Source organism: Erythrolamprus reginae, chromosome 5 (assembly GCF_031021105.1).
Source record: "Erythrolamprus reginae isolate rEryReg1 chromosome 5, rEryReg1.hap1, whole genome shotgun sequence".
Taxonomy (NCBI): Eukaryota; Metazoa; Chordata; class Lepidosauria; order Squamata; family Dipsadidae; genus Erythrolamprus; species Erythrolamprus reginae.
In genome coordinates, this window is record NC_091954.1 from 33118436 (window position 1) to 33144752 (window position 26317).

Consider the following 26317-nt stretch of genomic DNA (forward strand, 5'->3'; position numbering starts at 1 on the left):
AATATGGCGAGCCAAAGTTCGTTTCTTGTGCCCTTTGACCCTTTTGACCCTAGTAGTGATACGTGGGAAAGCTTTTTGAACCGTTTTGAATGTTATCTAAAAGCACAAGATCTTAGGGAATTATCAGAAGCTCGCCACATTGCTTGTTTTTTAAATGCTTGTGGTAAAACCATGTTTCGTATGGCATGCGCTCTTGTAGCACCACAGGTGGTTTACGAAGTTCCATGGGAAGAGCTGATGGACAAACTTTAAAAACATTACGCTCCAGCTCCATCCTTCATTTTATGTCGTTTCCATTTTAGACGCTGCATCCAAGCTGAGGGAGAATCAATCACCCAATATGTGTCTGCCCTTCGTGACGCAGCAAGAGACTGTGACTTCGAAAATTTGGAACGCTCTCTATTAGAACAGGTGGTTTGTGGGGTGCGAGACCTCCAGCTGCAGCGCCACCTCTTGGCCCACTCTAAACATACACTAGCTATAGCTATTGACGATGCCTGCGCTGCAGAGACGTCACTTCATTCTTCCGCGGACATACAATGACGTATCCCAGAAACGAGAAATGGGAAAATCTCTTCCACAAACAAGCATCTATGCGACAACTTACCTCCTTATGGACAATGTAAACTGTGGCGAAACAGTTGCGCGCCTTCATACCACCACCAACCGCCATCGTACATCAAACCTTGGAACCAAGCAGAGGACTACATCGGTGCAATGATCAAATTACCCACCGTGCTCCAGCTGTGGAGACCCACACCTTCGCTCTTCATGTCAGTTCCGCACTGCAACCTGTTACATGTCTGTTGTTCAACACCTAACCAAACCGCCAGGCATGCTACACCCTCACGTCATATGCAACAACATCTGTTGGGACGACGAGGTGATTGTTTCGCCACAAAAGCGGATCAAGAATTGTTCGACAGGGAGGAAGAAATATTTCTAGCAGCTGGAGGTGGGACGAAAAAAATTTCCATGGTTGTAACTATTGAAGGGTCATCGCTAGAAATGGAAGTAGACACTGGGTCTGCCAGGAGTTTGGTTTCCTGGGACACACTTGCCCACCTGGTTGTAGACCCATCTAAAGTTAAGTTAGGCCCAACAAGTGTGAAACTGAGGGATTATCAAGAAAACCTAATTCCAACCAAAGGGGAGGGAAAATTCCATGTAAAAAAGGGGACATTTTCTGGGATTCTCCCATTAATAATTGTAACTAACCCTCTACCATCGTTATTGGGGAGGGACTGGTTTACCAAATTAGGGTTGTCCGTATCAGGAATTCATTCAGTAACCTCTGACGTATATTCATGTATATTTGATGAGTTCTCGGATGTATTTAGCAATAGTTTGGGCTGCTATGTGGGAACACCAATATTCCTTAATTTGGATCCAAAAGTGGCCCCTATTAGATTAAAACCTAGACGAGTGCCTTTCGTGCTACGAAAAAAGGTAGCTGCAGAGTTGGACAAGCTTATCCAGCAAGGGGTTTTAGAGGCCACCGATTACGCTAAATGGGAAACACTACTAGTAATCCCTGTTAAACCTGATGGATCTCTCCGCTTATGTGGAGATTATAAGGCAACACTAAATCATGCCCTCAGTTCTAATCCTTACCCGGTACCGGTGGTACAGCATATTACACTCCCTGGGTCAGGGGTCGGTTTTTGCCAAATTGGATATGGCGCAAGCGTACCAACAACTTCCGGTGGATGATGCAACCGCAGAAGCTCAAACATTGGTCACCCATTGGGGCGCATTCTGTTGTTGCCGCCTCCAGTTTGGCGTGAGTGTGGCTCCTGGCCTTTTTCAGAACATCATTGAGAGGCTGTTATATGGATTACGTGGGATAACTCCTTACTTTTTTTCTTTTTTTTAAAAATATTTTTATTTTATTTTATATGACTTACAAACATTTAGACATCAAACAATACAACATTAAACATTTACACTTAATATATTTACAAGATTTATTTTTTAACAATTCTATTTACTATACCTTTTTCTTGATTTCCACCCAGTTGTAAATTTTTTCCCACACTTTGTAATAGTCCTTATTTTGTTGGTTTTGAATTTCGTATGTTAATTTGCTAAATTTGGCGCAGTCTAATATTTTTTTAATTACCGTTTCTTTGTTTGGAATCTTATCCTGTTTCCAGACTTGTGCATATGCTAATCTTGCAGCAGTAAGTAAGTGATTTATTAAGTAGTAATTTTCTTTGCTATGTTTGCCTCTAATTATGCCCAATAAATACATTTCCGGTTTTATTTCAATTTTATAGCCCAATATTTCTTCCATCCATGCCCTAATTTGAATCCAAAATTTTTTTGCTTCGTTACATTGCCACCATATGTGGTAGTATGTTCCCACTTCTTTTTTACACTTCCAACATTTGTTACTAATGTTTACATTCATTTTGGCTAGGCGTGCTGGCGCATAATGCCATCGGAAGAACATTTTATAAAGATTTTCTTTATATGGTGTTGACAAAGTCATCTTATAATTAACTGACCATAGTTTTTCCCAGTCTTCTAGCTGAATTGCATATCCAAAGTTGGTCATCCAAGATATCATGTTAGGTTTAACAATTTCTTCAATATTTTCATAGTTTAATAGATAAATATACATTTTAGTTATAAATTTTTTGTCAGATCCTGTCAATATTTTGTCTATTTCATTTTGTTTATTACATATTCCAAATTGTACCAAGTCCCTTTTATATCTGCTTTGAATTTGATAATATGGAAGCCAATCTATTACTATACCTTCCTCTTTAAGTCTTTCTCTAGTTTTAAGACTTCCTTTAGTGTTTAATAGGGCTTCGTAGGTTATTTTTTGTTCTTGGCTTATTATGTTTGGATGAATTTGAGCTTCTAGAGTGGATAGCCATCTGGGAATTTCATTATAGTATTTTTTCCTGACTTTCCGCCAGTATGTCAATAGTGTATTCCGAATTTGGTGTTGTTTAAAGTGAGAATGTTTTGAGTGTTCTTTTTCCCACAAATGTGCGTGCCATCCTTCATTTATATCGTGGCCTTCTATTGCTAGAATTCTAGGATTTTCAAGGTTGACCCATTCTTTAATCCACAGTAATTTAGTGGCTTGGTAGTATATTTCTAAGTTGGGTAAACCGAATCCTCCTCTTGTTCTTAAATCTTGTAGGGCTTTCATGTTTATTCTAGGTTTTTTATTGCACCAGATAAATTTAGAAATTATTTTATTTATTTTAGCAAAGAACGATTTGTTTAGTTGTATTGGTGCTGTTTGGAAGAGATAGAGCCACCTTGGAAGTATATTAGACTTTATTGTATTGATCCTTCCCATTAAGGATAGATTTAACTTTGACCATTTTTCTAAATCTTCTTTTGTTTTTGTTAATAATTTTGTATAATTTAGTTCTTTCAGTGAAGAATACCTTGTCGTAAACCAAATCCCTAGATATTTAATTTTCTTTTCTATTTGAAAACCTGTTTCTTTTATTAATAATTTGTTTAAATCTTGATTACAATTCTTGGTTAATATTTTAGTTTTGTTCCTATTTATTTTTAAGCCGGCCACTTTCCCATAGTTCTCTAATTCTTTTACTAAATATATCATTGAGCTAACTGGATTCTCTAAGAAGAAGACCAGATCATCAGCGAAGGCCTGTGTTTTATAAATTTGTTGTTTAATTTGGGTGCCCTGTATTGATGATTCCCCTCTAATTCGGTTTAATAGTATTTCTATAGACATTATATATATTAAGGGAGATAGTGGACAGCCTTGTCTCACTCCTTTTTTAATATCGAATGTATTGGTTAAATCTCCATTTATAATTATCCTTGCCTTTTGTTTGGAGTATATTTTATTTATTGTATTTTCAAAGTTCTCTCCAAAATCCATAGTATTTATTAATTTTTTGAAAAAGTTCCAATTGAGGTTATCGAAGGCTTTCTCAGCATCTAGAAATAGCATTGCAAACTCCTTATCATTATGGCTTTCATAATATTCTAGCATATTTAATGTAATTCTTATATTATTTCTAATTTGTCTGTTAGGTAAGAAGCCATTCTGATCAGAGTGTATTATTTTGTTTAATATTTTTTTAAATCTGTCTGCTATTATTGCCATATAAATTTTGTAGTCTACGTTTAACAGAGATATTGGTCTATAATTCTTAATATACTTTGGATCTGTGTCTTCTTTATGTATCAGCGTTATGTTAGCTTCTTGCCATGATACCGGGCATTCTCCGTTCGTTAACATTTTATTATAAATTTCTAATAATAATTCTCCCGTTACATGGAATGTTGCTTTATAGAATTCAATTGGGAAGCCATCTGGGCCTGGTGTTTTATTATTATTCTGTTTCATAATTGTTCTTTCCAATTCTTCTTTTGTTATTTCTTTGTTTAATATTTCTTTATCTTCTTTACTTATTAAATTGATTTTACATGTCTCTAAATATTTTAATATATCTTCTTCCTTAATATTTTCTTCACTATACAATTCTTTATAGTATTCTAATGCAATTTCTTTCTTTTTTTTTAACTGGTAATGTGTTATTTCTTTTTTATCTGTTAATTGTTGGATTAATTTCTTCTCTCTTTCTTTCCTCAATTTATACGATAGCCATCTGCCAGGTTTATTTGCGTGCTCAAATTGATTTTGTTTTACTTCTCTTAATTTCTTAGTTACTTCTTCTATCTCTATTAATTCTAGTTTGTGTTTTATCAGCATAATTTGTTGCCTTATATTTGGGTTTCCTGGGTCTTTTTGGGATTCTTTTTCTAATTTTCCTAATTTAAATATCCACTCTTTTTGATTTTGTCTTTTTTCCTTGTTTTTTCTTGATTTATAGGCTATTGTTAAGCCTCTTTGATAGGCTTTTGCTGTATCCCATAAATTCTGGAGGGAGGTATCTGGATTGTTATTTTCTTTTAAAAATAATTTCATTTCTCTTTCAATCCAATCTATATATTCTTGTTCTTTTAATAATTGTAGATCTAATCTCCAACTCCTATTTTTTTTCTCCTCCTCATTCCATATAATTTTTATTGGGTTATGATCAGCCCAATCGTTTTTATCAATTTGAATTCGTTTTATTAAGTTTCCTATCTTATTATTAACCCACGCCATATCAATCCTAGACCAACTTTGGTGCGCATTGGAGTAGAATGTATATTCTTTTTTATTTTGGTTCCTTGTTCTCCAACAATCCCTCAGGTTTAATTCTTCACACATCTGATCAAACGTTTTTGGCAGTACTTTTCTTTTTTTATATCGATTTTTATTAGCACTTTTATAATCCTTAATGGGATCGATAATACCGTTAAAGTCACCTATCATGCAGATGTCTTCTACTTCTAATTCAATCAGTTTCTGGTGCAAGTTATAGAAGAATTTTTTTAAATTTTTATTTGGTGCATAAATTACTACTAATGATACAAATACATTAACAATTTTAACTGTCATGATTAAAGTTCTTCCCTTTTTATCTGCATATATTTTCCTTGGATCTAATTCTTTTTTAACGTAAACTGCAATCCCTCTTTTTTTGTTATGTGATAAGGACGTAAATACTTTCCCAATTTTCTCATTTTCTAATTGCTTTTCATTTTTTTGTGGAATGTGTACTTCCTGTAGACAAACAATGTCTAAATTTTGTTTTTGTAATTTATTGAATATACTATTTCTTTTCATAAATGAGTTTAAGCCATTTACATTAATTGAGATTAATTTAATTTCTGTTCCCATCCCCCTTTAATTCCTTATTTGTCTTCTGTTTGTCCTGTTTTCTTTCTGTGCTCTTGTCAATATTCTTTCTTCCTCCTGTACTATATCTTTAGAAGTTCCTTCTTTCCCGCTATCTGATTCTACCTGGGGTTCTTCTATCTCTTTTTGACTTCCTGTTTCCACCCTCTCTTCCGCTATTAATTCATCATAAAATTCTTGTGCCATTAGTTCGTTATTTACTTTTATTTTTTTCCTCTTCCATGTGATAAGCATCCCCTCCGGAATTAACCATCTGAAGGTAATTTTACTTTGATTTAACAAATCTGCCAATGGTCGGTATCCCCTTCGATTGTCCCTTAATTTTTTTGGGATTTGCTTAAGAACTCTGATTTCCTTCCCATTATGAATTATTGCTTCGTCTTTTGTAATTTTCAATATTTCATTTCTAATCTCCTTTTTTACACATCTCACGTGTACTTCCCTAGGAAGCTTATGTTTTCGGGCGTAGTTAGTGTTCACCCTGTAAATCTCATCTATTCCATTAGCTGTTTCTTGTTTATCTTTTTGTAATATATTAGCTATCATTTCTGTCATTGTCTCTACTAAATTCTCATCTTTCTCTTCTTCTACATTTTGGAATCTGACGTAAAATTCTGCTCTATCGACCTCAAAATTAATTATTGATTCTTCTAACTCTCTATTTAATTGCATCAATTTATCATCCATTGTTACTACTTTTTTGTCATTTTGTTCTACTTTCTTTTCAATTTGTTCTATTCTCCTTTCATTTTTTTCCAAAATTTGATGGATTATTTCAATTTTATTGTCCATTTTTTGCATATCTTCCCTCATTGCCTCATGGTTCCTATCTAATTTTTCCTCCAGTTTGAGCATTGTTTCTTGAATTGCCATTAATGCCTCCTGCGTTGTTTGTGGGGTGTTGCTAATATTACCAGTACTGCTGGCCTTTTCTGTTGCTAACATGCTAACTATTGATTTTTGGGTTGAGGGGGAGCCAGATGGTTTTTTTGTATATTTCTGGAAAGTTGCCATTTTAATCTTTTTAATTGATTATTAACTTGAATGTCTAATATTTTCTTGGAATCAGATGAGTCTAATATATAGTTAGACTTAAGGTATATAATGCGCAGTTAGACTTTTAATATTGAGCTACTTGTTGATGAGCTGTTATTGTTATTGTTCTTTTCTTATATTCCCCCCCTTTTCCCCCCCTCTTCCTTTACTCCAATAGATCAGTATAATTCATACAATGTAATTCAATATATTCAATAGTAATATTAATATTATTAAGCTAATATATATATTCTAAGTATAGATATTGTAGATATGTTATAGCTGAGATAGAAATAGGAATACAGATTAATTACTTATTTCGTCGTATCGTTAATACCATTCACTTCATAGGGATTCAATTCATCCAGAAAATAATAATAATCAACCTTTCTATTTGTTGTGGGGTTTTACCTAATTCTTCGTCCTTAGATTTTTAAGTTCACATTCAGGTTCAGTATATCAGAGTTCAATCAGGGTTCAATCAAGGTTCAATCAGAGTTCAATCAAAGTTCGGTCAAATTTCTTTTTCTTCCGCTATAAATAGCAAGTCATCAGTTAATCTGTTAATCAGGGAGAAAGTTAATTAGTAAATCAGTTAGTCAGTTTTTTCGATTTAGGGAAGGTAAAGAGGAGAGAAAAGAGATATAAGTAAGTGCTTAGTTAAGCTAACTTCCTCCTCCCCCGATGTTCCTCTTCTCTGCACCTTCTTTTGGCTCTTTCCGCTTATCTTGTCAGCTTCTGCAGGCTCCTTCTTCACTTCCAAGCACACTCCACCGCTACTGTTTATTTATTCCTCTGGTCGTGGACCTCAGCTCTTTACCATTTGTTCTTTAAGCTTCTTTAAACTCTGGAGCACTTCCTCCCTTTTCCGATCTCTCAGCAACCTCCGTATCTCCGTGTCTCGTCACTACCGCTGTAATTCTGTAGTTCCTGCAGTCTCCGTCGTTTGGCTCTTTTTTTCAAAAGTTAGTATTCTCCACCGTTTCTTTTAGTCACAAAACTCACAAACAGTTGTTAAGTTGTTAAGTTATTTAAGTTGTTTTTCAGGTTTCTCCTCCACGGGGTGCTTGTTAGTCCACTCCTATTGTTTTAGGTTTTAACTCCAAACGTCTTCCGGGTCTTCCAGGTTTCTCAGTAGAAAATTTTTTTTTTTTTAGTCTTTTCTCCCCCACCGCTGAGTAGCCGCTAACCAACTTTGGTGGGTCCCACGCTGCTGCTCTCTCTTAACTTAATCTTCCATTAATTTGACTATATATATTTTTGTTATCATACTTGGGTTCTTCTTCTTTGTAAATAGGATTGTAGTTACACTCTCTTGCTTCCTCTGTTACGCTGGGCTGTCACAGCACTAACGTCACCATGTTGTTTGGTGACTCTCTTGCTTCGAGGTTTGCGAGGTTCTCACTCCTGCACACGGGGTGCTTGCTTCACACCTCCGTGCTAGGAGGAACCCTCGCTACTTCAGCCACCTCTCCAACGTGGTTGCGTCGAAATTCTGCCAAATTTCAACCCCCCGAACTGCAAAATCAGGCTTGGGAGAGCGGAGCTCTGCTCTCGCACGCCTGCTCGCCGTAGACCCGCCCCCGGAAGTTGTCCGGGATAACTCCTTACTTTGATGACATTTTTATATCAGCTGCCTCACAACAACAACTTCTTAGACGAGTTAGGGGCGTTCTATCACGTTTTAGGAAGGCAGGCTTGCAACTAAAACATAGTAAATGTCAAATAGGAGTTCCCCGAGTTGATTTTTTAGGTTATACTATTGATGCTGCCGGCATTCATCCAACACAGGCCAAGATATCAGCCATTAAACAGGCACCTGCGCCTGCCAATAAGCCTGAATTACAGGCCTTTTTAGGCCTTCTTAACTTTTATAACACCTTCTTGCCACACAAGGCAATGATAGCAGAACCCTTACATCGACTATTGGGAAACGATAGGCCATGGGTTTGGGGAGATGTGGAACAGGCTTCGTTTAAAGCAGTTAAGACCTATTGACGTCTGACGCAGTCCTTATTCAATATAATGACCAGTGGCCTTTGGTACTCGCGGCAGATGCTTCGCCCTATGGTATAGGTGCCGTGCTTAGCCATCAATTACCTAATGGCTCGCAGGCCCCCGTGGCATATTTCTCACGGACCTTGTCCAACACCGAGAGAAATTATAGTCAGACGGACAAGGAGGCCTTGGCCCTTGTTGCATCAGTTAAAAGGTTTCACGATTATTTATATGGCAGACCTTTTGTCTTGCAAATGGATCATAAACCGTTATTGGGTATTTTAGTGGGCACTAAGGAATCCCCTCAATTTACATCTCCCAGGATGACCAGGTGGACGGAATTTTTAGCGGCCTATAATTATCAATTGCAATATCGGGCTGGGAAGAACATGGCACACGCAGATGCCCTTAGCCGTTGCCCTCTACCAGTACTGGTTATGGACCCGTCACCAACATCACAGGTCCTCCTGATAGAGGAACTTAGTAATTCATTGTCTGCAGCCGATATAGCAGCCCACTCCTCTACAGATAATACTATTTCCCAAATTATTGATTGGGTGAAACGGGGGTGGCCCACGGGAGCCATACCTAGTAAATTTATACCATTCCAGACAAGGCAGAGCGAGTTATCTACAAATAGAGGGTGTTTGTTGTGGGGATCAAGAGTCATTGTTCCCCCGTCCTTACAGGACACAGTCTTAAGCCTCCTCCATGAATGCCATCCAGGCATTGTCCGGATGAAGGCCTTGGCTCGTAGTTATGTCTGGTGGCCGGGGTTAGACCAAGCTATTCAGACGTGGGTAGAGCACTGTAGGGAGTGTCAGAACTCCAGACCTATGCCACTGGAAACACGCCCAAGGCAGTGGGAATTACCTAGAGGACCATAGTCTAGGGTCCATCTTGACCTGGCCGGCCCTTTCCATGGGCATCAATTTATGGTATTGGTAGATGCTTATTCAGGCTGGGTCGAAGTAGATATCTTACAGTCTACGACATCGGAGAGTGTAATTAATATTCTATCTCGACACTTCTCCACACATGGGTTATCCGATCAGTTAGTGACCAATAATGGACCGCAGTTTACATCTGCACAATTCCAAGTATTTTTAGCCACCTTAGGAATTAGGCAAACTTTAACAGCCCCTTGGCATCCGAGAAGTAACGGCTGGGTGGAGAGGGCTGTATGGTCCACAAAAGAGGCCTTAGGCCGTCTTACAGGACTGGATTGGAAAAGTAAGGTGAACCTCTATTTAATTACTCAACATTCAACTCCCTGCCCCACCACAGGCAGGAGCCCAGCAGAGGCACTTATGGGCCGGCGTTTGTGTACGAGACTAGATCGGATCTATCCTACATATACTCCTAACATAGATAAGGAACCACCAAAATGTACGAGATTATTTGCCCAAGGAGACCCAGTATATGCTCGGAGTTATGGGGGGGGGGAGAACATCATTGGGAGACAGGTTGGGTCTTGGATATAACTGGACCTTATTCTGATAGGGTCCAGCTAGGGGACGGACGGATCTGGCGCCGGCACATAGATCAACTACAACGTCGAACGTTAGAAGCCGTTACGCCAGTATCACAAGCACCACCCGTCCAACCAACCGGCTCTACATTACCCGACCACACAGAGATCACTCCCTCCATGGAAAATCAACATCTAGGACCGTTACAGAAATCATCACATCAGGAAAGCCACACAGAAGTAGAATTACAATCCTTGCCTATAGAAATAGAATCACCAGTTTCCCCACCAGAGGTCAAACCCCGCCGTTCTCTAAGGTCACACAAATGACCCGCATATTTAGAGGATTTTGTGTGTACCTACTAGGTGGGAAGGGGTGTTGTGTCCTGAGGACAATCAGGGTTTGTAATTACCCATAATTGGGGTGTGGAACAATTCTGCAAGCTGATTGGCTAGCTAAGTTAGGTGGGGCTGGGTTACACAGATATAAGCAGCCAGTCTGACCAGCCCGGGGTTCGTTCTTCCTTGTATACCTGTTACCTGTTTTTAACCTGCAATAAAGAACTGTCAACTGCTCCTGGGTCTGGGTTTTATCTGTATGCGGATCTAACAGTACAGAGGTTCAGTGATGACATCAGCTAGCTCCTTTAGGACACTGGGGTGCAGGCCATCTGGTCCTGGTGATTTGTACTCATTCAGTTCCAATAGGTGGTCTCTTACTGTATTTCTATTAAAGTAGTGTTTTGTTCCAATTTTGATTTCTGCAGCTGTGATACAAGCTTGTTGTTTTGTTGTTTCTTTGTGCATGAAAACAGATGCAAAAAAGGTGTTGAGCAGTTCTGCTTTCTCTTTATTGTCCGTTACTTCTGTGCCGTCTCCTCTTTCTAGCGGACTGACTGCTTCCTTGATTTTTTTTTTGGGTGTTTATGTGTTGGAAGAAGCTTTTTTTATTGTCTTGGACCTTTGTTGCTAGGCTTAGTTCATACTGGGCTTTTGCTGTCCTGATTTTTTCTTTGCAGATTCTGGCCATTTGTTGGTATTGTGCCTTGGTTATGTGCCCTTCTTTCCATTTTTTGTATTTGTCTTTTTTTCATTCAGTTTGTTTGTTAGGTCCTTGTGTTGCCAATCTGGTTTCCTTTTGGATTTTGGGTGTTTCTTTTTCATCGGGATAGCATTGTTTTGGGCTTTTGTGATCATGTTTTTTAAGATTTCCCAAGCTTCTTGCGTGGTTTTGCCTTTTAGGACTGTTGTCCAAGGGATCACTCTCAAGTTTTCTCTAAGTTTATTGAAGTCTGCTTTTTTAAAATCTTGGATTTTGGTGTTGTTGGGTCTAATTGATTGTGTTGATATTATATTGAATTTGATAATGTTGTGGTCACTTTCACCCAGCACTCCATCTGTTTCGACCCCAGCGATCACTTCTCTGTTTGTGAGAATTAAGTCCAGTGTGGCTGCCCCTCTAGTTCCTTCCTCTACTTTTTGGACTATGAAGTTGTCTGCTAGGCATTTGATTTTTCGCTTGGTGCAGAATTATTTTTCCAATTTATGTCTGGGTAGTTAAAGTCTCCCATTATTATTGTGTTGTTTTTCTTGCATATATGTATGTCAGTTGGTTGTTGAAAAGGCTGTCCATTGTTTCTGTTTGGTTTGGTGGTCTGTAGTACACACCAATTGTTGTGTTGCACTTTTTTTCTTCTTTGATGTTGACCCATAAGCTTTCTAGAAGGTTTTCTTCTTTTGTAGTTTGTATCTCAGTGACATTGTAGTGGTCTTTTGTGTATGGTTTTGATGAGGAGGAGGAATAAAACAATCTTAGAAGTAGAAGAGCAAGACCTGAAGTTTAGATGGCATAATTGTCTACAGTACAATAAAGTTATGACTAATATAGCTTTTAAAAACCACTATATTAAAAGTGCCATATTGAGAACTTGGAATGGATATAAACTCAGAATTCAGCAACTTTCAATTAAATTATTCAGTCGGCTAAGGATAAGAACCCAACTTCTATTTTGGGCCAACCTTCTTTTAATAAAAAAAGGTAAATATTAATCAAGTGTATCAATTGTGATAAAAAGGGCCATACAGTAAGATGTGCAAAACTGCATTGATGGCCTTGCCTGACAATAGACACAATCATTACAAGTGTAGGATGATGCTGAATCTTCACTCCAATATTCCTGAAGATAATACATTAAACCTCATTATGTAAATGTTCTAAGAGACAGTAAGAAAACTAATTAGAAATAATGAAAAGTCTATAATAAAGGCTGCCATAATAACAATTAGAAATGTTGTACCTGTTATTTTTCAGGTCTAAGTAGGTTTGATCTTAGCTTTCTCTTATTTAAGATTTAATAGGGATTTGATTGAAATAACTACTGAAAGGACACAATAGAGTAATTTGAGAATACATTACTTAACCAAGATGACAGATCACACCAGAAAAAGTTACAAATGATAAATTATCATGTGGGCCTCTATGGAAACACAACTTAGTTTTATCTGAAGAAATCTGACAGATTAGAAACATAAACCCTTAAGCTCTTATATATATATTTAATTGGATTATTTCCATAATATTACATCTATGTAGGCACAAGGTTATGCACTGTGTGGTTAGAGGAGTAGCACCTTCATGAATTAATTACAAAAAATGAAATCCTGTTAGTTTAAAGCATAAGATTCTCAATGTATTACAAGATATACATCAAAATGGGATAACAATTATTCACTTTTCTCTGCTGTGGAGTGTGTTCTTTGTCCATTACAAGATAAAATATGAGAACATCACAATACTATTTTTAGATGCATCACCTCCATCTATTTCTCTTCTTCCTTACTGAACCCAATATTAACTGGGTGTTGCCAATGAAGCTCTTCACAAGTGTGGCATCTTTACCACCCACGTCTGAAGTAACCACCCACAATATTTCTTTATGCTTGTTGTGGTTAGCTCTGGCCCAGCTCCTGCCCCAAGGACTGTGGATGTGGGGGAGACATCCACATGCTGCAGGCCTGTTTTGCCACCGGTGGAATCTGATGATGAAGGCTCCTCTGACCAAGAAGACATGAGTGACAGGGAGGAGGAGAGTGTGGCAGACAGCTCAGAAAGAGATCAATTATCTAGCTCCTCCTTGGATTCAGAACAAGAGTTAATGATACAGCCACGCATGCGGAGAGCGATGCATAGGCAACAACAACTGAGAGATTATTATCAAAATGAGGCCACCTGTGGTTGGGTGGGGCTGTGGTAATTAGTGAGGCTGCTATAAATAGCAGCCTGTGGGTTTGCCCATTGTGGAGGATTATCTGATCGTTGTGTTTCGTGACTGCTTTACTGACTTTGACCTTTTGTGTGCTGATTTCCCCCTGCTTTGAAACTAAACCAGTGCAAAGTGTGTTTCACTTTGTGAAAGAAGGACTGTGAATTGCCTCACAGCTGCAAGCTAATTATCACAGAACTGATAAGGGACTTGTACAAATTACCAGTTTGTTTGGAGACGAGTGCTCTTTGCTATACCAAAAGAGGGCTTGGTTTAAGTGAATTTTCATTATAAAGAACATTGTTTTGAATTTTCAAACGTGTGTGTGTCTGAAATTGTAACTGTGCATTTTTGGGGGGATTCTACCAGAGAGCTCGACAGAACAATGCTACAGTGGTTTTAAAGGACAGTGTTGTGAAACGTGGCAAGAGATACCTGTAGCAAAAGACCAAACTGGTGTCAACAAAGAAGGTATTTATTTGCAGCTATTATTTTAAGGAGGTTACAAATATTTATTTATTTTTCTCCTTCATAACCCAGCAGGATGTTTTTAGATGTAATATATTTATTTCTTCCACATTTGATTTGACTTTTCTGTTTGGATTCATTTTGTTGGAGTAGTTAGACTTTATAAGAACACCAGCTATTCATTAGTTATTTCTCAACAAAACTTTCTGTAGTTTTGACAAATAAGAAAATATTGTGATTAAACTTGCTAGGTATTTTCAAAATGCTGATGTTAAATAGAAAGATAGGAATTACAGCAGGTCATAGCTTTTATGGCTGCCCTAATAGAGAAGCTTGTAATCATCCATCCATAATCTTCAGTGTATTCAAAATTACAGACAGGATTTAAATGTATTTTGTCAACTGTACTGATTGAGATTCATTTTTTCTCTTTGTCTTATCCTCTGTGGAAAAAAAGAGAAAGAAAATGTGGAGTTCTATTCTATTATCATACCTAATAAGAGGATTAGCAGGCTATGAAGAACTTTTGGGACAAAAACATGTTGTGAATTCTGAAATTTATATGAATGTTATAAGTTATATGATTTATATTTTATAAATAATGAAATAGACGGGGGTCTGAAACCAGGGGTGGGTTACTTCTGGTTAGGACCAGTTCACCTGAACTGGTAATAACCCACTGATGATGTCATGATGACATCATCAAACCAGATTGGCCGGTGCCATTCCATGGCGCTGCCATCTTTTTTTAAAATTTCTTTCTGAGCATGCTCAGAAGTTGAGTTCTGACACTGTGCATGTGGTCACCATCTTTTTTTCTGTTCAGGGTTTTTGGGGGGAGTTTTTATTACTGTGCATGCCAACTGATACAGTGAGGAAGGGAGGGAGCAAACCAGCAGCAAGATAAGTTGAAACTCACGCCTGATTTGGGCTGGAAAACACTCCCACACCCCACCTTTCCCCACCTTTTTCTTCTTCTGCTTTTCCCAGTTGCTTCCCTGATTCCTGCACTACCAAAAAAAAATCATTTAAAAATTAGAAAGATTGGCCCTTTTTGAAGGAGGCTCTCCTAACAGGAAAGGAAGGGAAGGGACTGGCTAGAGAAATACACTGAATGAGTATGAGGAAACCTCCCAGTTTTGTACCAATGCTGCTAAATTTCAAAAGAGAACCCAAAATTCCTCCCAAGGTGAGTTATTTGTGCCTGTGTAAAGCTACACTTTACTGAAGGGTGGGGAAAAGCAACAGGAGGAATCAGGGAAACAACCAGGGGAAGCAGAAAGACAACTCTTCTTAGAGCCGAGGTGGCACAGCAGGTAGAGTGCAGTACTGCAGGCCACTAAATCTGACTGTAGATCTGCAGGTCAGCAGTTCAAATCACATCATTGGCTCAAGGTTGACTCAGCCTTCCATCCTTCCAAGATGGGACCCGGATGGTGGGGGCAATATCCTGGCTCTGTTAAAAAGTGCTATTGCTAACATGTTGTAAGCCGCCCTGAGTTTAAGGAGAAGGGCAGCATAAAAAATGAAAGAAAGAAAGAAAGAAATCAATCAATCAACCAACTCCAGTGGCTAAAGGAATGAGGTGGGTGGCATTTTTTCTTAGCCCAAATGATTTGGGTCAATGTTTATTCTCAGCAAAGACAGGATGGGCAGGCAGGCAGTGGCACAAAATTAGTATATTTATTTAGCTATGCTGACTGGAGAATTCTGGGAGTTGAAGTCCACAAGTCTTAAAGTTGCCATGGTTGGAGACCTGGTTTCTGCAAATCAGGTTATTGATATAGGAAAAGCTATATCACCATTAATACTACACCTAGACACATATGTACATACTTTCTATTTAGGATCATTATTTCAGCATTCCTAATTTTAGCAGAAAAGAGCAGTATTTCTTCCCCACTGAATACAAATCCAGGTCTCTTCTTGGTGGAGTCTGGTCTTTTCCATCTCTTCATCATTATGTATGTGTGTGAGGGGGGAGGGGAAGAAGGAGAGGGAGAGGGATCTTCCATTATGCTGGATCTAGTAGCTTCATGTTTGAGTTTAGCTTTAAAAAAATATACAATCTTATGTGAAAGTTAATTGTTTCTTTCTCTCAGAGTCAGATGAATTCCAACCAAGGGTACCCAAGTGAAGAGTATGAAGTCTTGACAGAGGATGGTTATTACCTAACAATAAACAGAATTCCTTGGGGAAGAAAAAACATTGCAGTCATAGGTATCTGTTTGTTTGGTTTTTTTAAAGTCAAAGTCAATGTTGGATCCATTCAGCTGATATCAAATGTTTAATAGCCAAGGCAAAAGGATAAATGTATGTTTTCAAGATTTAACATGCTATAATGGAGTTGACATAAGAAACATCTAGGTCCCAAAACATATATGTACCTTATGGGTAATATTAAAAAAATAAGCCTCTCTTCCAATCAGTGGTCAGATCCATGCTGCTTGGATATTGGGCTGTATAATGTAGTCTAGTATACAATCATATGTGATCAAAACTATTAATTATAAATGCTACAAAATTATGAATGTTTAAGAAGAATGGAAGATTTGTTTAAAATATTTTGTATAATCCACAAATCCTACAGATCAAAAGCCTGTTGCCTTTTTGCAACATGGAATACTTGGAGAAGCCAGTAACTGGGTGGAGAACATGTCCGAAAACAGCCTTGGTTTCATACTTGCGGATGCAGGCTATGATGTTTGGCTGGGAAATAGCAGAGGAATAAGCTTGTCTCAAAGGCACCAGTCTTTCTCAGTGGATCAAAAGGAATTTTGGAATTTCAGGTAGTTTGAGTTGTAGTTTGAAACTGTATTCCTGTATTGAGTTATATTATTAATAACTTGCTAGCATGTTGGTTAATAATATGTCCTCTTTTCTCTTGTGAGGTGAGTTGGAGTGCCCCAAACTTCTCAGCTTTGTGGACTAACGGTTGTGGGGGAGGGGATGATTTTGTGTTCTCATGGCATGCAAGCATGTGTGCATGAGCAGCTCCATTTAAGTGAGCAGTGGACATGCGTGACTGCCATTTGCACAATTGGAGTATATGTGTGTGCTCGTCCACTCCTTCCATGGCCTGGTTCCAAAAGGCTCCAGGCTTGGTAGTGACACTTTGCGACCCCTGAGTTGGACTAAGAAAGAGAGAGACTGGATCAAAGTCACTCAGTTAGCTTTCATGCCTAAGGCAGGAATAAAATTCACAATCTCCTTGTTTCTAGCCTGGAACTTTAGATCAAACGGTCTCCCCAACTCAAAGATTATCCAATTCCATGTGACTGCTGGAGCTAAATGACTTCCCAATGGAGCTTAGGGTTTTTCTGGAGGATCTGATGAGCTATTGCTGAACCCATGGTGGCAGCTTCTATTGGACACGTTACTGGGGCTTTAGATCTGATTGTCTCTATGCAGTCTTTCTCCCTGTGCTGATCCTGAAATGTACATTGCTTACTGAGGAACCCCTGAAAATTAAGTGTGTAAAAAAGATTCCTGAAGACGTGCTATTGGGGGGAAAAAGAGAGTGAATCCAATTGAGCACAAGTAATAATCCATATTAGGGACTGAATCATGACTGTCTGAAGTAAGTTTGATCCTGTACCTTCTTTCATTTGTGGTGGACATGCCCTAAGATAAAGGGATTTAGGAAAAAATGAACAAGAAGGGGTAGCCATTTTTCCTATTTTAAGGAAGGTGGTGGAAACAGTGATTGGTCTTCAAGTATCAGAGGACCCCGAAGAAAGCAAATTGTTTGGGGTCATTTTAATTGGATTTTAGGTTGAGATTAAGTATGGCAATGATATTTGTTATGCTTGATGATAATCTGGGTCAGGGTGATGCTCCTTATTCTCTCAGTAGATTTTGACATTATCAATTATGGTAGCCTTCTGGACTGGCTTGGAGAGTTGGGGTGGAAGGCAGCTTTTACTGAAATGTTTGAAACACTGAGTGAAATTTACTTACTTATTTATTAACAATTACAGTTTTAAATGTTTCATTTCAGTTTCCATGAAATGGCCATGTATGATCTTCCAGCAACAATAAATTTTATTTTGAAGAAAACCAAAAAGAAACAATTATACTACGTTGGTTATTCTCAAGGTGCTACTATTGGTATGATAAAATGAAAAACTCTTTTCTCTTTTTTATTAATCTCTTTCTCCTTTCTCTTCTCCTTTTATCTCTCCCTTTCCCTCCCCCCTCCCCCCTCTCTCCCTCCCTCCTAGTGCTAATTTAAAAGTTCTTGCATATTATCAATAAGAAGCAAAGGCTAAATCTACAGTCTTATCTAGTAATGGTTAAAAATAGCATGGAAAAATTCAGTTTTTCACATAATGTATTCCAGGCATTGACCACTCTGTTGCTGAAGACATATTTTTGCAATCAAGTTTGGAGCGGTTTACGTTAAGTTTGCATCTATTGTGTGCTTGCGTAATGTTGGGATTGAAGCTGAAGTAGTCCTTGACAGGTAGGACATTGTAGCAGATAATTATGTGTGCTATGCTTATGTCAGATCGAAGGTGGCATAGTGCTAAATTTATAAATTTATTTGCAGTTCTAAATAAATCATTCGACAGATTGTTTTGAAAGAAACACAGTCCGTAATTTTTGACCTGAGCTGCATTTTGACTAGAGCTGCTTTAGGAATAACATGTTTGAATTACAATACTGTCTTCCCTCCCTCCCTCCCTCCCTCTCTGTCTACCCCATTTTTTTCTTCCAGTTTTCCCTTCCCTTTATTTTTCTTCATGCTAGAGCCACATGGCACAGAATAGAATAGAACATAATAGAATTTTATTTGCCTAGTGTGATTGGACACGCAAGGAATTTGTTTTGGTGCATATGCTCTCAGCGTACATAAAAGGAAAAGATACATTTGTCAAGAATCATGCGGTACAACACTTAATGATTGTCATAGGGGTCAAATAAGCAATATTAATAAAAATCTTAGGATGCAAGTGATTAAAAGGCAATACTACTTCTACTAGCTGTCAGCAGTTTGGCAGTTCAGGTCACACAGGCTCAAGGTTGACTCAGTTTTCCATCCTGCCGAGGTCGGTAAAATGAGGGTCCAAAATTATTGGGGACAATATGCTGATTCTTAGAGAGGACTGTAAAGCACTGTGAAGTGGTATATAAGTCTAAGTGCTATTGCTGAGTGTTATACTGTCTTGAAAGCAGATCTTTTTTAACAAGAGGATTGCAACCTGCAACATGAATGAAACTAGGCCAGCAGCTTACTAATAAATTCTACTTAGCTCTAAATCAAGGGTGTCAAACTCAAGACCCATGGGCAGTAATGGGCAGCCAATTTTTTTACTGCCACATTGTGGGTGTGGCTTAATTTGTGGGTGTGGCTTAATGGTCATGTGACTGGGTAGGAGTGGCTTGCCGGCCATGTGATCAGGTGGGAGTTGAAAAGTATTGAGACGCCAGACGAAGTGCTAAACAGTGGTTCCCTTTATTCAGCTCTTTCCGCAAGTGACAATCAGCTGGGAACTCACCAGCCGGCAATGAGAAACTCGGCTCTATTTATACTCTTAAGGCTCGCGCCAAAAGAGCTGTCCTGCGTCTGAGCCAATCAGACGCCACCTAGTATTTCCAATCTGCCTGGTAACAGCATTCACCTCAGGCAACTATTTACATGGCATATTTACATACTCAACACCCCTCCCTCCTTAGTCAAGTGCCAACTGTCCATCAGTTGAGCCATGTGATGAAGTCCTCCAATCGAGTGGGTCTGCGCGAGGCTCGCTCAGACCTGCGCAGATCAGTTGAGTCTGGGACTTCGTTGGTGGAGGTTGGCTCTCTGTCGGATCCGGAGCCTGGCTGGGCCCGAGTGGGGGCTCCGGCCTGCAGCGATGTCCGGATGGAAGCTGAATCGACGTCGGAGGAGGACGATGGTGGCTCGTTGGTGTCGCGGGAGCGTTCCAGCCTCGGTAAGCCCAAATCTACATCCAATAATTCTGGTTGTGCATAAGAGTCTGCTTTGGGGGAAGAGGTTACAATGGCGGTTTGCGTATTTTCAGAGTTAATCCGCCCTCTTAAGTAATCAATGTGCCGTTTCCAAATACGGCCATCCTCTAATTGTATTAAATATGTTTTAGGTCCCTTTTGTTGTAGGACTTTCCCTTTTACCCATTGAACTCCCCCATCAAAATTCCGGGCAAATACATTTTGGCCTAGATACATGCTTCTTTCAGGTAATACAGACATCTCACCTTGACCCATGGTATTTGAATAGCGAGGGTGCAACCTGTCTAAAGGAGACCTTAGTTTCCGCCCCATTAAGACTTCTGCAGGGCTTCTATGGGTGGCAGCATTTGGAGTAATATGTTGCATTAACAGGAATTGGTCTAATTTATTTTGTATTTCCCCAGGGCCTGCTCTGCGCAGCGCCTCTTTCGCCACACGTACATAACGTTCAGCCAACCCATTAGCCCATGGGGAGTACGGGGAGATTAGCGCATGCCTGACCCCTAGATTACTCAAGAACACCTCAAACTGTCGAGCGGTCAGTTGTGGCCCATTATCTGAAACAAGGACATCAGGACACCCATGGGTTGCAAACAAATGATACAGAGCCTTAATAGTGGCACATGTTGTTATATTTTGCATTGCCACTATCTCTACCCACTTAGAAAAAGCATCTACGACAACCAGGAAATACTGGGACCCAATGGGGCCAGCAAAGTATATGTGTATCCTGGACCAAGGTCCAGTGGGCTCTCCCCATTCTACGGGGGCAGTTCGAGGGGGATTTGGCCGTGACTCTTGACAGGGGTCACACCTGGCTACCCAATGCTCAATATCGAGATCTAGGCCCGGCCACCACAGGTATCCCCTTGCCAAACCCTTCATTCTGACAATGCCTGGGTGTCCCACATGTAACATAGTCAGTACCTTTTTCCTAAGTGTAGTTGGAATGACCACTCGATCCCCCCATAGTACACATCCTTTCATGTAGGACAATTCTAGTCGCTTTGTCTTAAAGTCTGCCAGTCCCCCCTCCTCTGGTCCCCCATGCCAACCCCTGTGTATACAATTTATTACTGTTTGAAGAATTGGATCTGACTTAGTATGCTCAGCCACTTCCCTGGCTGAAGTTAGAGGGGTTTCTTCTATTTCTAATAGGAGTACATCATCAGAAGGAACTGGGTCTTCCCCTCTTTGTGCCAAAGGGCACCTGCTTAGTCCATCAGCGTGGCTTATGGACTTCCCTCCCTTATGTATTAAGGTATACTGATAACTGGAGAGGAATAGAGCCCATCTAATTAGTCTAGGGGACATGAACGGAGGGGTAGGTTTATCCGAAGGCAACAGTCCCAAAAGGGGTTTGTGGTCAGTTATTAATTCAAACCTCCTTCCAAATAAGTAATTATGAAATTTCTTAATGCAAGCTATTAAAGCCAGGGCCTCCTTATCCAACTGGCTATACTTCCGTTCAGAAGGGGTCAGCGTTCTAGAGAAAAAAGCTATAGGTGCCTCAGTGTTGTCTGGCATTACGTGGGCCAATACTCCGCCCACCCCATAAGCCGAAGCATCGCATGTAAGCCTTATGGGCAAGACTGAACTGTACTGCACCACCATACTATTAGAAGTCAATAAGGTCTTTATTAGAGAAAATGCTTCGCGTTCAGGTCTGCCCCAGGTCCAGGGAATTCCCTTCTGAAGGAGTCGGTGGAGGGGTTCTGCGACCGTTGCCTTCTGTCTCAAAAAAATAGAATAAAAATTCAGAAGACCTAAAAAAGCTTGTAGTTCAGTCTTATTGGTTGGTTCAGGTGCTTCGGTAATTGCTTTTAATTTCTCAGTTGTGGGGTGGATGCCCTGACTGTCTATTCTATACCCTAGAAATTCAATGCTAGTGGTGCCCCATACACACTTGTCTGCTTTTACTCTGAGCCCCTTGGATTGGAGTCATTGTAGCACAGCCCTGATTCTCTGGTTTAATTGGGGAATGGATTTAGCCGAAATTAGAATATCATCGAAGTAGGGTATGGTTCCTTCAAGACCCGTTAACACTCGCTCCATTAGACTCTGAAATATCCCAGGGGCTATGCTTACCCCGAATTGCAATCTGGTGCATCTGAAAGCACCTCTGTGCGTGACAATTGTCTGAGCCAAAGAGGTAGGCTCATCGACCGGAAGCTGCAGGTATGCCTGAGCAAGATCGATCTTTGCAAAGACCTTTCCTTCTCCTAGGGAGTGTAGGAGGTGCTGAACTACTGGTATGGGATAGGGGTGATGCTGAAGGGCCTTATTAATAGTAGATTTATAGTCCGCACAGACTCTTAGCGAACCGTCCGGTTTTAATGGTGTGACAATTGGAGTCTCCCATGGCCCTTGCTCTACAGGGACTAGGATTCCTTGAGCAATAAGTTGGTCTAGCTGGTGGTCTAGTTTAGGCAGTAAAGGTAAAGGAACCCTTCGTGGCTTCAGGCGAATGGGTGGAACCTTTGGGTCTATGGAGAAAGAGATAGGGTCCCCTTTATAAGTTCCCAAAGTGGGGCTGAATACTTCAGGAAACTCATGTACAAAATCTGGGGTATCAGAGGGGGACTGAACCAAACAGATGCCAGAGATCTCAATTCCTAAGGGGGGCATCCAGGTTAACCCAAGGAGGGAATGCCTTGCCCCATCTACAATTATCAAAGGTAGGGAACATTTAACAGATTTGAATTGTACAGGAATATCAACTTTACCCAATACAGGGATGACATGTCCCTGGAAATCCCTTATAATCAAAGTAGTTTGAGTTAACTTAGATTTACAAACATTTGGCATATACATTTTGAATTTGTCCCAAGGCATAATAGAGTGTCTAGACCCGGTGTCCAGTTCTAAATCACAAGGCTTGCCATTTAGAAGTAGAGAAATAATGATTTTGGTGCCTTGCGTTGTATTTGCGCAATTTACGTAAGTTTGACAGTTACCTCTGTTGTAGTCGCGGTTAGCGGCTGAGTTGGTTTTCCGGTTAAAAGATCTTGGAGGCCGGTTTTCACGGGCTTGTGGAGCCTGGTAGGAGAAACGCTGTTGGCGAGGAGCGGAAAAGGTTTCTTCAGGCAGGGGAGCCCGGCAGGCCTCAGCGATGTGACCGCGCCGATTGCAGCGGCGACAGATGGCGTCCCGAAAAGGGCAGCGAAGTCGCGGATGATTTCCCCGGCAACCTGGGCATGGGGCTGGTGTGCGAGGGTATCTCGGTTGTCTTGAGGGGTCGTTCGGAAGCAGGAGGCATGTGTCGTCGGCGGCGGCTGGAGGGCTGAGGTCGTCGGCTGGGTCAGCTGCGGAGGAGATTTTGGAGATGGTTTCTTTGTTGACGTGGCTTTGGAGGTCTTTGGCAGCCGCTTCGGCGACCTCGGCTGTCTGGGCGAGTTTGATGACGGTTTGCAAAGTAGGTTCGTCCTCGGTGAGGAGTTTGTTGCGTACTGTGGCGTTTTTCATGCCGAATATGATCGCGTCTGTTAGTCGAGCTTCCGGGCTGTCAAAACGGCATTTTGACAGTACAGTTCGGAGTCTGGTGGCGAATTGGTTAATAGACTCAGCTTCTCGTTGGGCCATCCTGGAGAACTGATGGCGGTATACCACAGCCGGCTTCGTGGGTTTGAAGTGACCCGCAAGCTTGGATTGTAAGTCTGGCCACGGCACGTTCTTGGCTGGAAGCGGATCGGTGAGCGTTTGAACCAAATCAAAAATTTTGGGGCCGCAATAGTTAAGGAAGATGGCTCGCTTTCTGTCGTCTTCGGCGGTCCCCATACCGGCGGCTTCCAGGAAGATTTCGAAGCGGGTCATGTAGGCTTCCCAAGACGCCTTTTCGGGGTCGAAGTAGTCGGGTGCTCGGCCGATCTGCGAAGGATTCATCTTGCTTGTAGGTTCTCTCCGGTTCTCGTCGCCAGTGAAAAGTATTGAGACGCCAGACGAAGTGCTAAACAGTGGTTCCCTTTATTCAGCTCTTTCCGCAAGTGACAATCAGCTGGGAACTCACCAGCCGGCAATGAGAAACTCGGCTCTATTTATACTCTTAAGGCTCGCGCCAAAAGAGCTGTCCTGCGTCTGAGCCAATCAGACGCCACCTAGTATTTCCAATCTGCCTGGTAACAGCATTCACCTCAGGCAACTATTTACATGGCATATTTACATACTCAACAGGAGTGGCTTGAATGAATCATTGTTCAAGTGAACTGTTAAGTCCTCGACTTAAAATCTTACCAGTGTTGCTCGCTGGGGTGACAATTTGCTTTGCATTTCCCATACTCTCCTTCCTGGGTCACCCCCCCACCTCAAGCTGGGTAGCTAGGCGAACGGGTACTGAAAGAAGCATAAAGAGTCTCCGGAGAGGGGCGGCATACAAATCCAATAAATAAATAAATAAATGCTGCCAGCGCTGCTTCCACCCATACCTTCTGCTTGCATCTCAGGCGGCAGGTGGCCACGTGAGGCTCTAGGGGAGCTGGGCAGGAGAGAAGGAAGCTCGTCCGAGGCCAAAAAGGAGGAAAGAGGAAAAAAGCAAGGAGCGCAGACGCAGCAGCAGAAGCAGAGAAAAAAAGATGAGGTGAGCTGAGACCAGTAATCCAGGAAGTGACAGCCACCGATCAGCTGGAGCTGCACACACATCTTCAATTTTGCCGGTGGAACTGCATTCCAACCCGTCCTGCCTGCTGCCCCCCCGCATGGGCCAGATCTGCTCCAGGGGGTACTTAGTTATGGCCTGCAGGGCTGCCCTAGAAACAGCAGAGGACCAGCCTATCTCCTGATGAAAAGCTTCATTTTCAGCTGCCACTGCCTCCTGCAACCCCCTGCCAGCAAAAACAGAGCTCGGGAGGGCTGCATGTGTTTTATTATTTATTACTTCAATTGATAGGCCACCCATCTCCTCATGAACTCAGGGCATCGTACAAGAGTAAAACAAAAATACAAAATTTAAAATCCCAATATTAAAAAACATTCATCCATCATTCATTCATTATGACTGGCTGGAGCAGAATGTTGTTGCTCAATAGTTCCAGGCCTGCTGGCAAAGCTGTGGTTTTAAAGCCTTTCAAAAGGTCAGGAGGGTGGTAGCAGTGCAAATCTCTGGGGGGGGGAGTTGATTCCAGAGAACCAGAGCCACCACAGAGAAGGCTCTTCCCCGTGGTCCTGCCAGCTGACACTGGTTGACAGGACCAGGAGAAGGCCAACTCTGTGGGATCTAACCAATCACTGGGACATGTGAGGTAAAGGACGGTCCTGTAAGTAATCTTGTCTTCAGCCATGTAGGGCTTTCGCTGGCAGAGGGTTGCAGGAGACATGTGGCAGCTGAAAATGGAGCTTGGGAGCCTGTTTTCTCTGGAAGAGCACTCATGCCACCATAGGTGCCCCTGACATGAGTGACGTTGAGCTGGTCATGCCCACCCTAGTCCCCAGAGTTTAAACACAACCCTGATATGGCCCACAATGAAATCGAGTTTGACACTCCTGGTTTAAATGGCTACTTTTTTTCTTTTTCTTTTTTCTCTTAGGCTTCATAGCATTTTCAGCCATGCCAGAGCTGTCTCAAAAAATCAAAATGTTCTTTGCCTTAGCTCCTGTGGTCTATGTTACGCAGGTTCCAAATATTTTATTGAGATTGTTTTCTGCACTTCCTCAAGATTCATTGAAGGTATTAATTCATTGATCCTTCTTTTTTGACTCATGGGACTGAAAAAAGGTAAGATGACAAAAATACTTCAGATGCCCATTCCCAAATTTCTGTCATCACAATTCCAACAAGCACATACCAGCAGTGTAGGGCTGCTCCTCTTACCTCCTACCGGGTAGCCCTCTGAGGCTGTTGCAGGCACGTCTGCATGAGATTTGGCTTCTGCACATGTGCAGCAAGCAAAATCTCATGTGAGGATGTGCGTGCGAGCAAGATTTCAGCAATTTTCAATGGTATTTTTGCTTCCGCACATGCGCAGAAGCCAAATCTCACACGGGGCCGCAGTGGGGGCACACAGCTGCACACGCATTCTGGAATTTCCTACTGGGTCGAGGCACCTGAGTTTCTGCCCACCATTGCTACCAGTAAGAATTAGAGTAGGCACCTATCATTTTAATTATATTATTTTGCACAAATTACAAAGATGAATACAGCATTTACCCACACCAGATAGGAGATGTGACAGGCAGAACTTCACCTCCTGCATCCCTCTGGGAGAAAAATGGGCCATGGGGGAGGGGGACACACATCCTGCACCCCGTTATGTTCTAGGAGGCCTCTCTGAAGCCTCCTAGGAAGTGAAAACTGGCCTAGAATTTTGTGGCCATGATTTGCCAATCATGTAACTGGGTAGGAGTAGCTTGCCAGTCATGTGACTG

The 26317-nt window shown here is 41.0% G+C and overlaps 2 protein-coding genes across 2 annotated transcripts in view; both read left to right on the plus strand.

Annotated features, from left to right (window-relative positions):
- LOC139168578 (lipase member M-like) overlaps positions 1–26317 on the plus strand; it is a 178390-nt gene that overhangs the window by 137610 nt on the left and 14463 nt on the right. The window lies entirely within an intron of this gene.
- LOC139168312 (lipase member M-like) lies at positions 15108–25634 on the plus strand. The gene is made up of 5 exons (XM_070753893.1): positions 15108–15176; positions 16090–16207; positions 16578–16776; positions 17988–18097; positions 25480–25634. Exons 1-5 carry the CDS (start codon positions 15108–15110, stop codon positions 25632–25634), a joined length of 651 nt encoding a protein of 216 aa, XP_070609994.1.

Bases quoted from the DNA above. Each gene is read 5' to 3' on its own strand.
- LOC139168312 (XM_070753893.1), top strand. From the start codon at position 15,108: ATGAGGAAACCTCCCAGTTTTGTACCAATGCTGCTAAATTTCAAAAGA. The intron at 15,177-16,089 runs GTGAGTTATTTG...TCTTTCTCTCAG, and splicing joins AACCCAAAATTCCTCCCAAG to AGTCAGATGAATTCCAACCA. The intron at 18,098-25,479 runs GTATGATAAAAT...TTTTTCTCTTAG, and splicing joins TTCTCAAGGTGCTACTATTG to GCTTCATAGCATTTTCAGCC.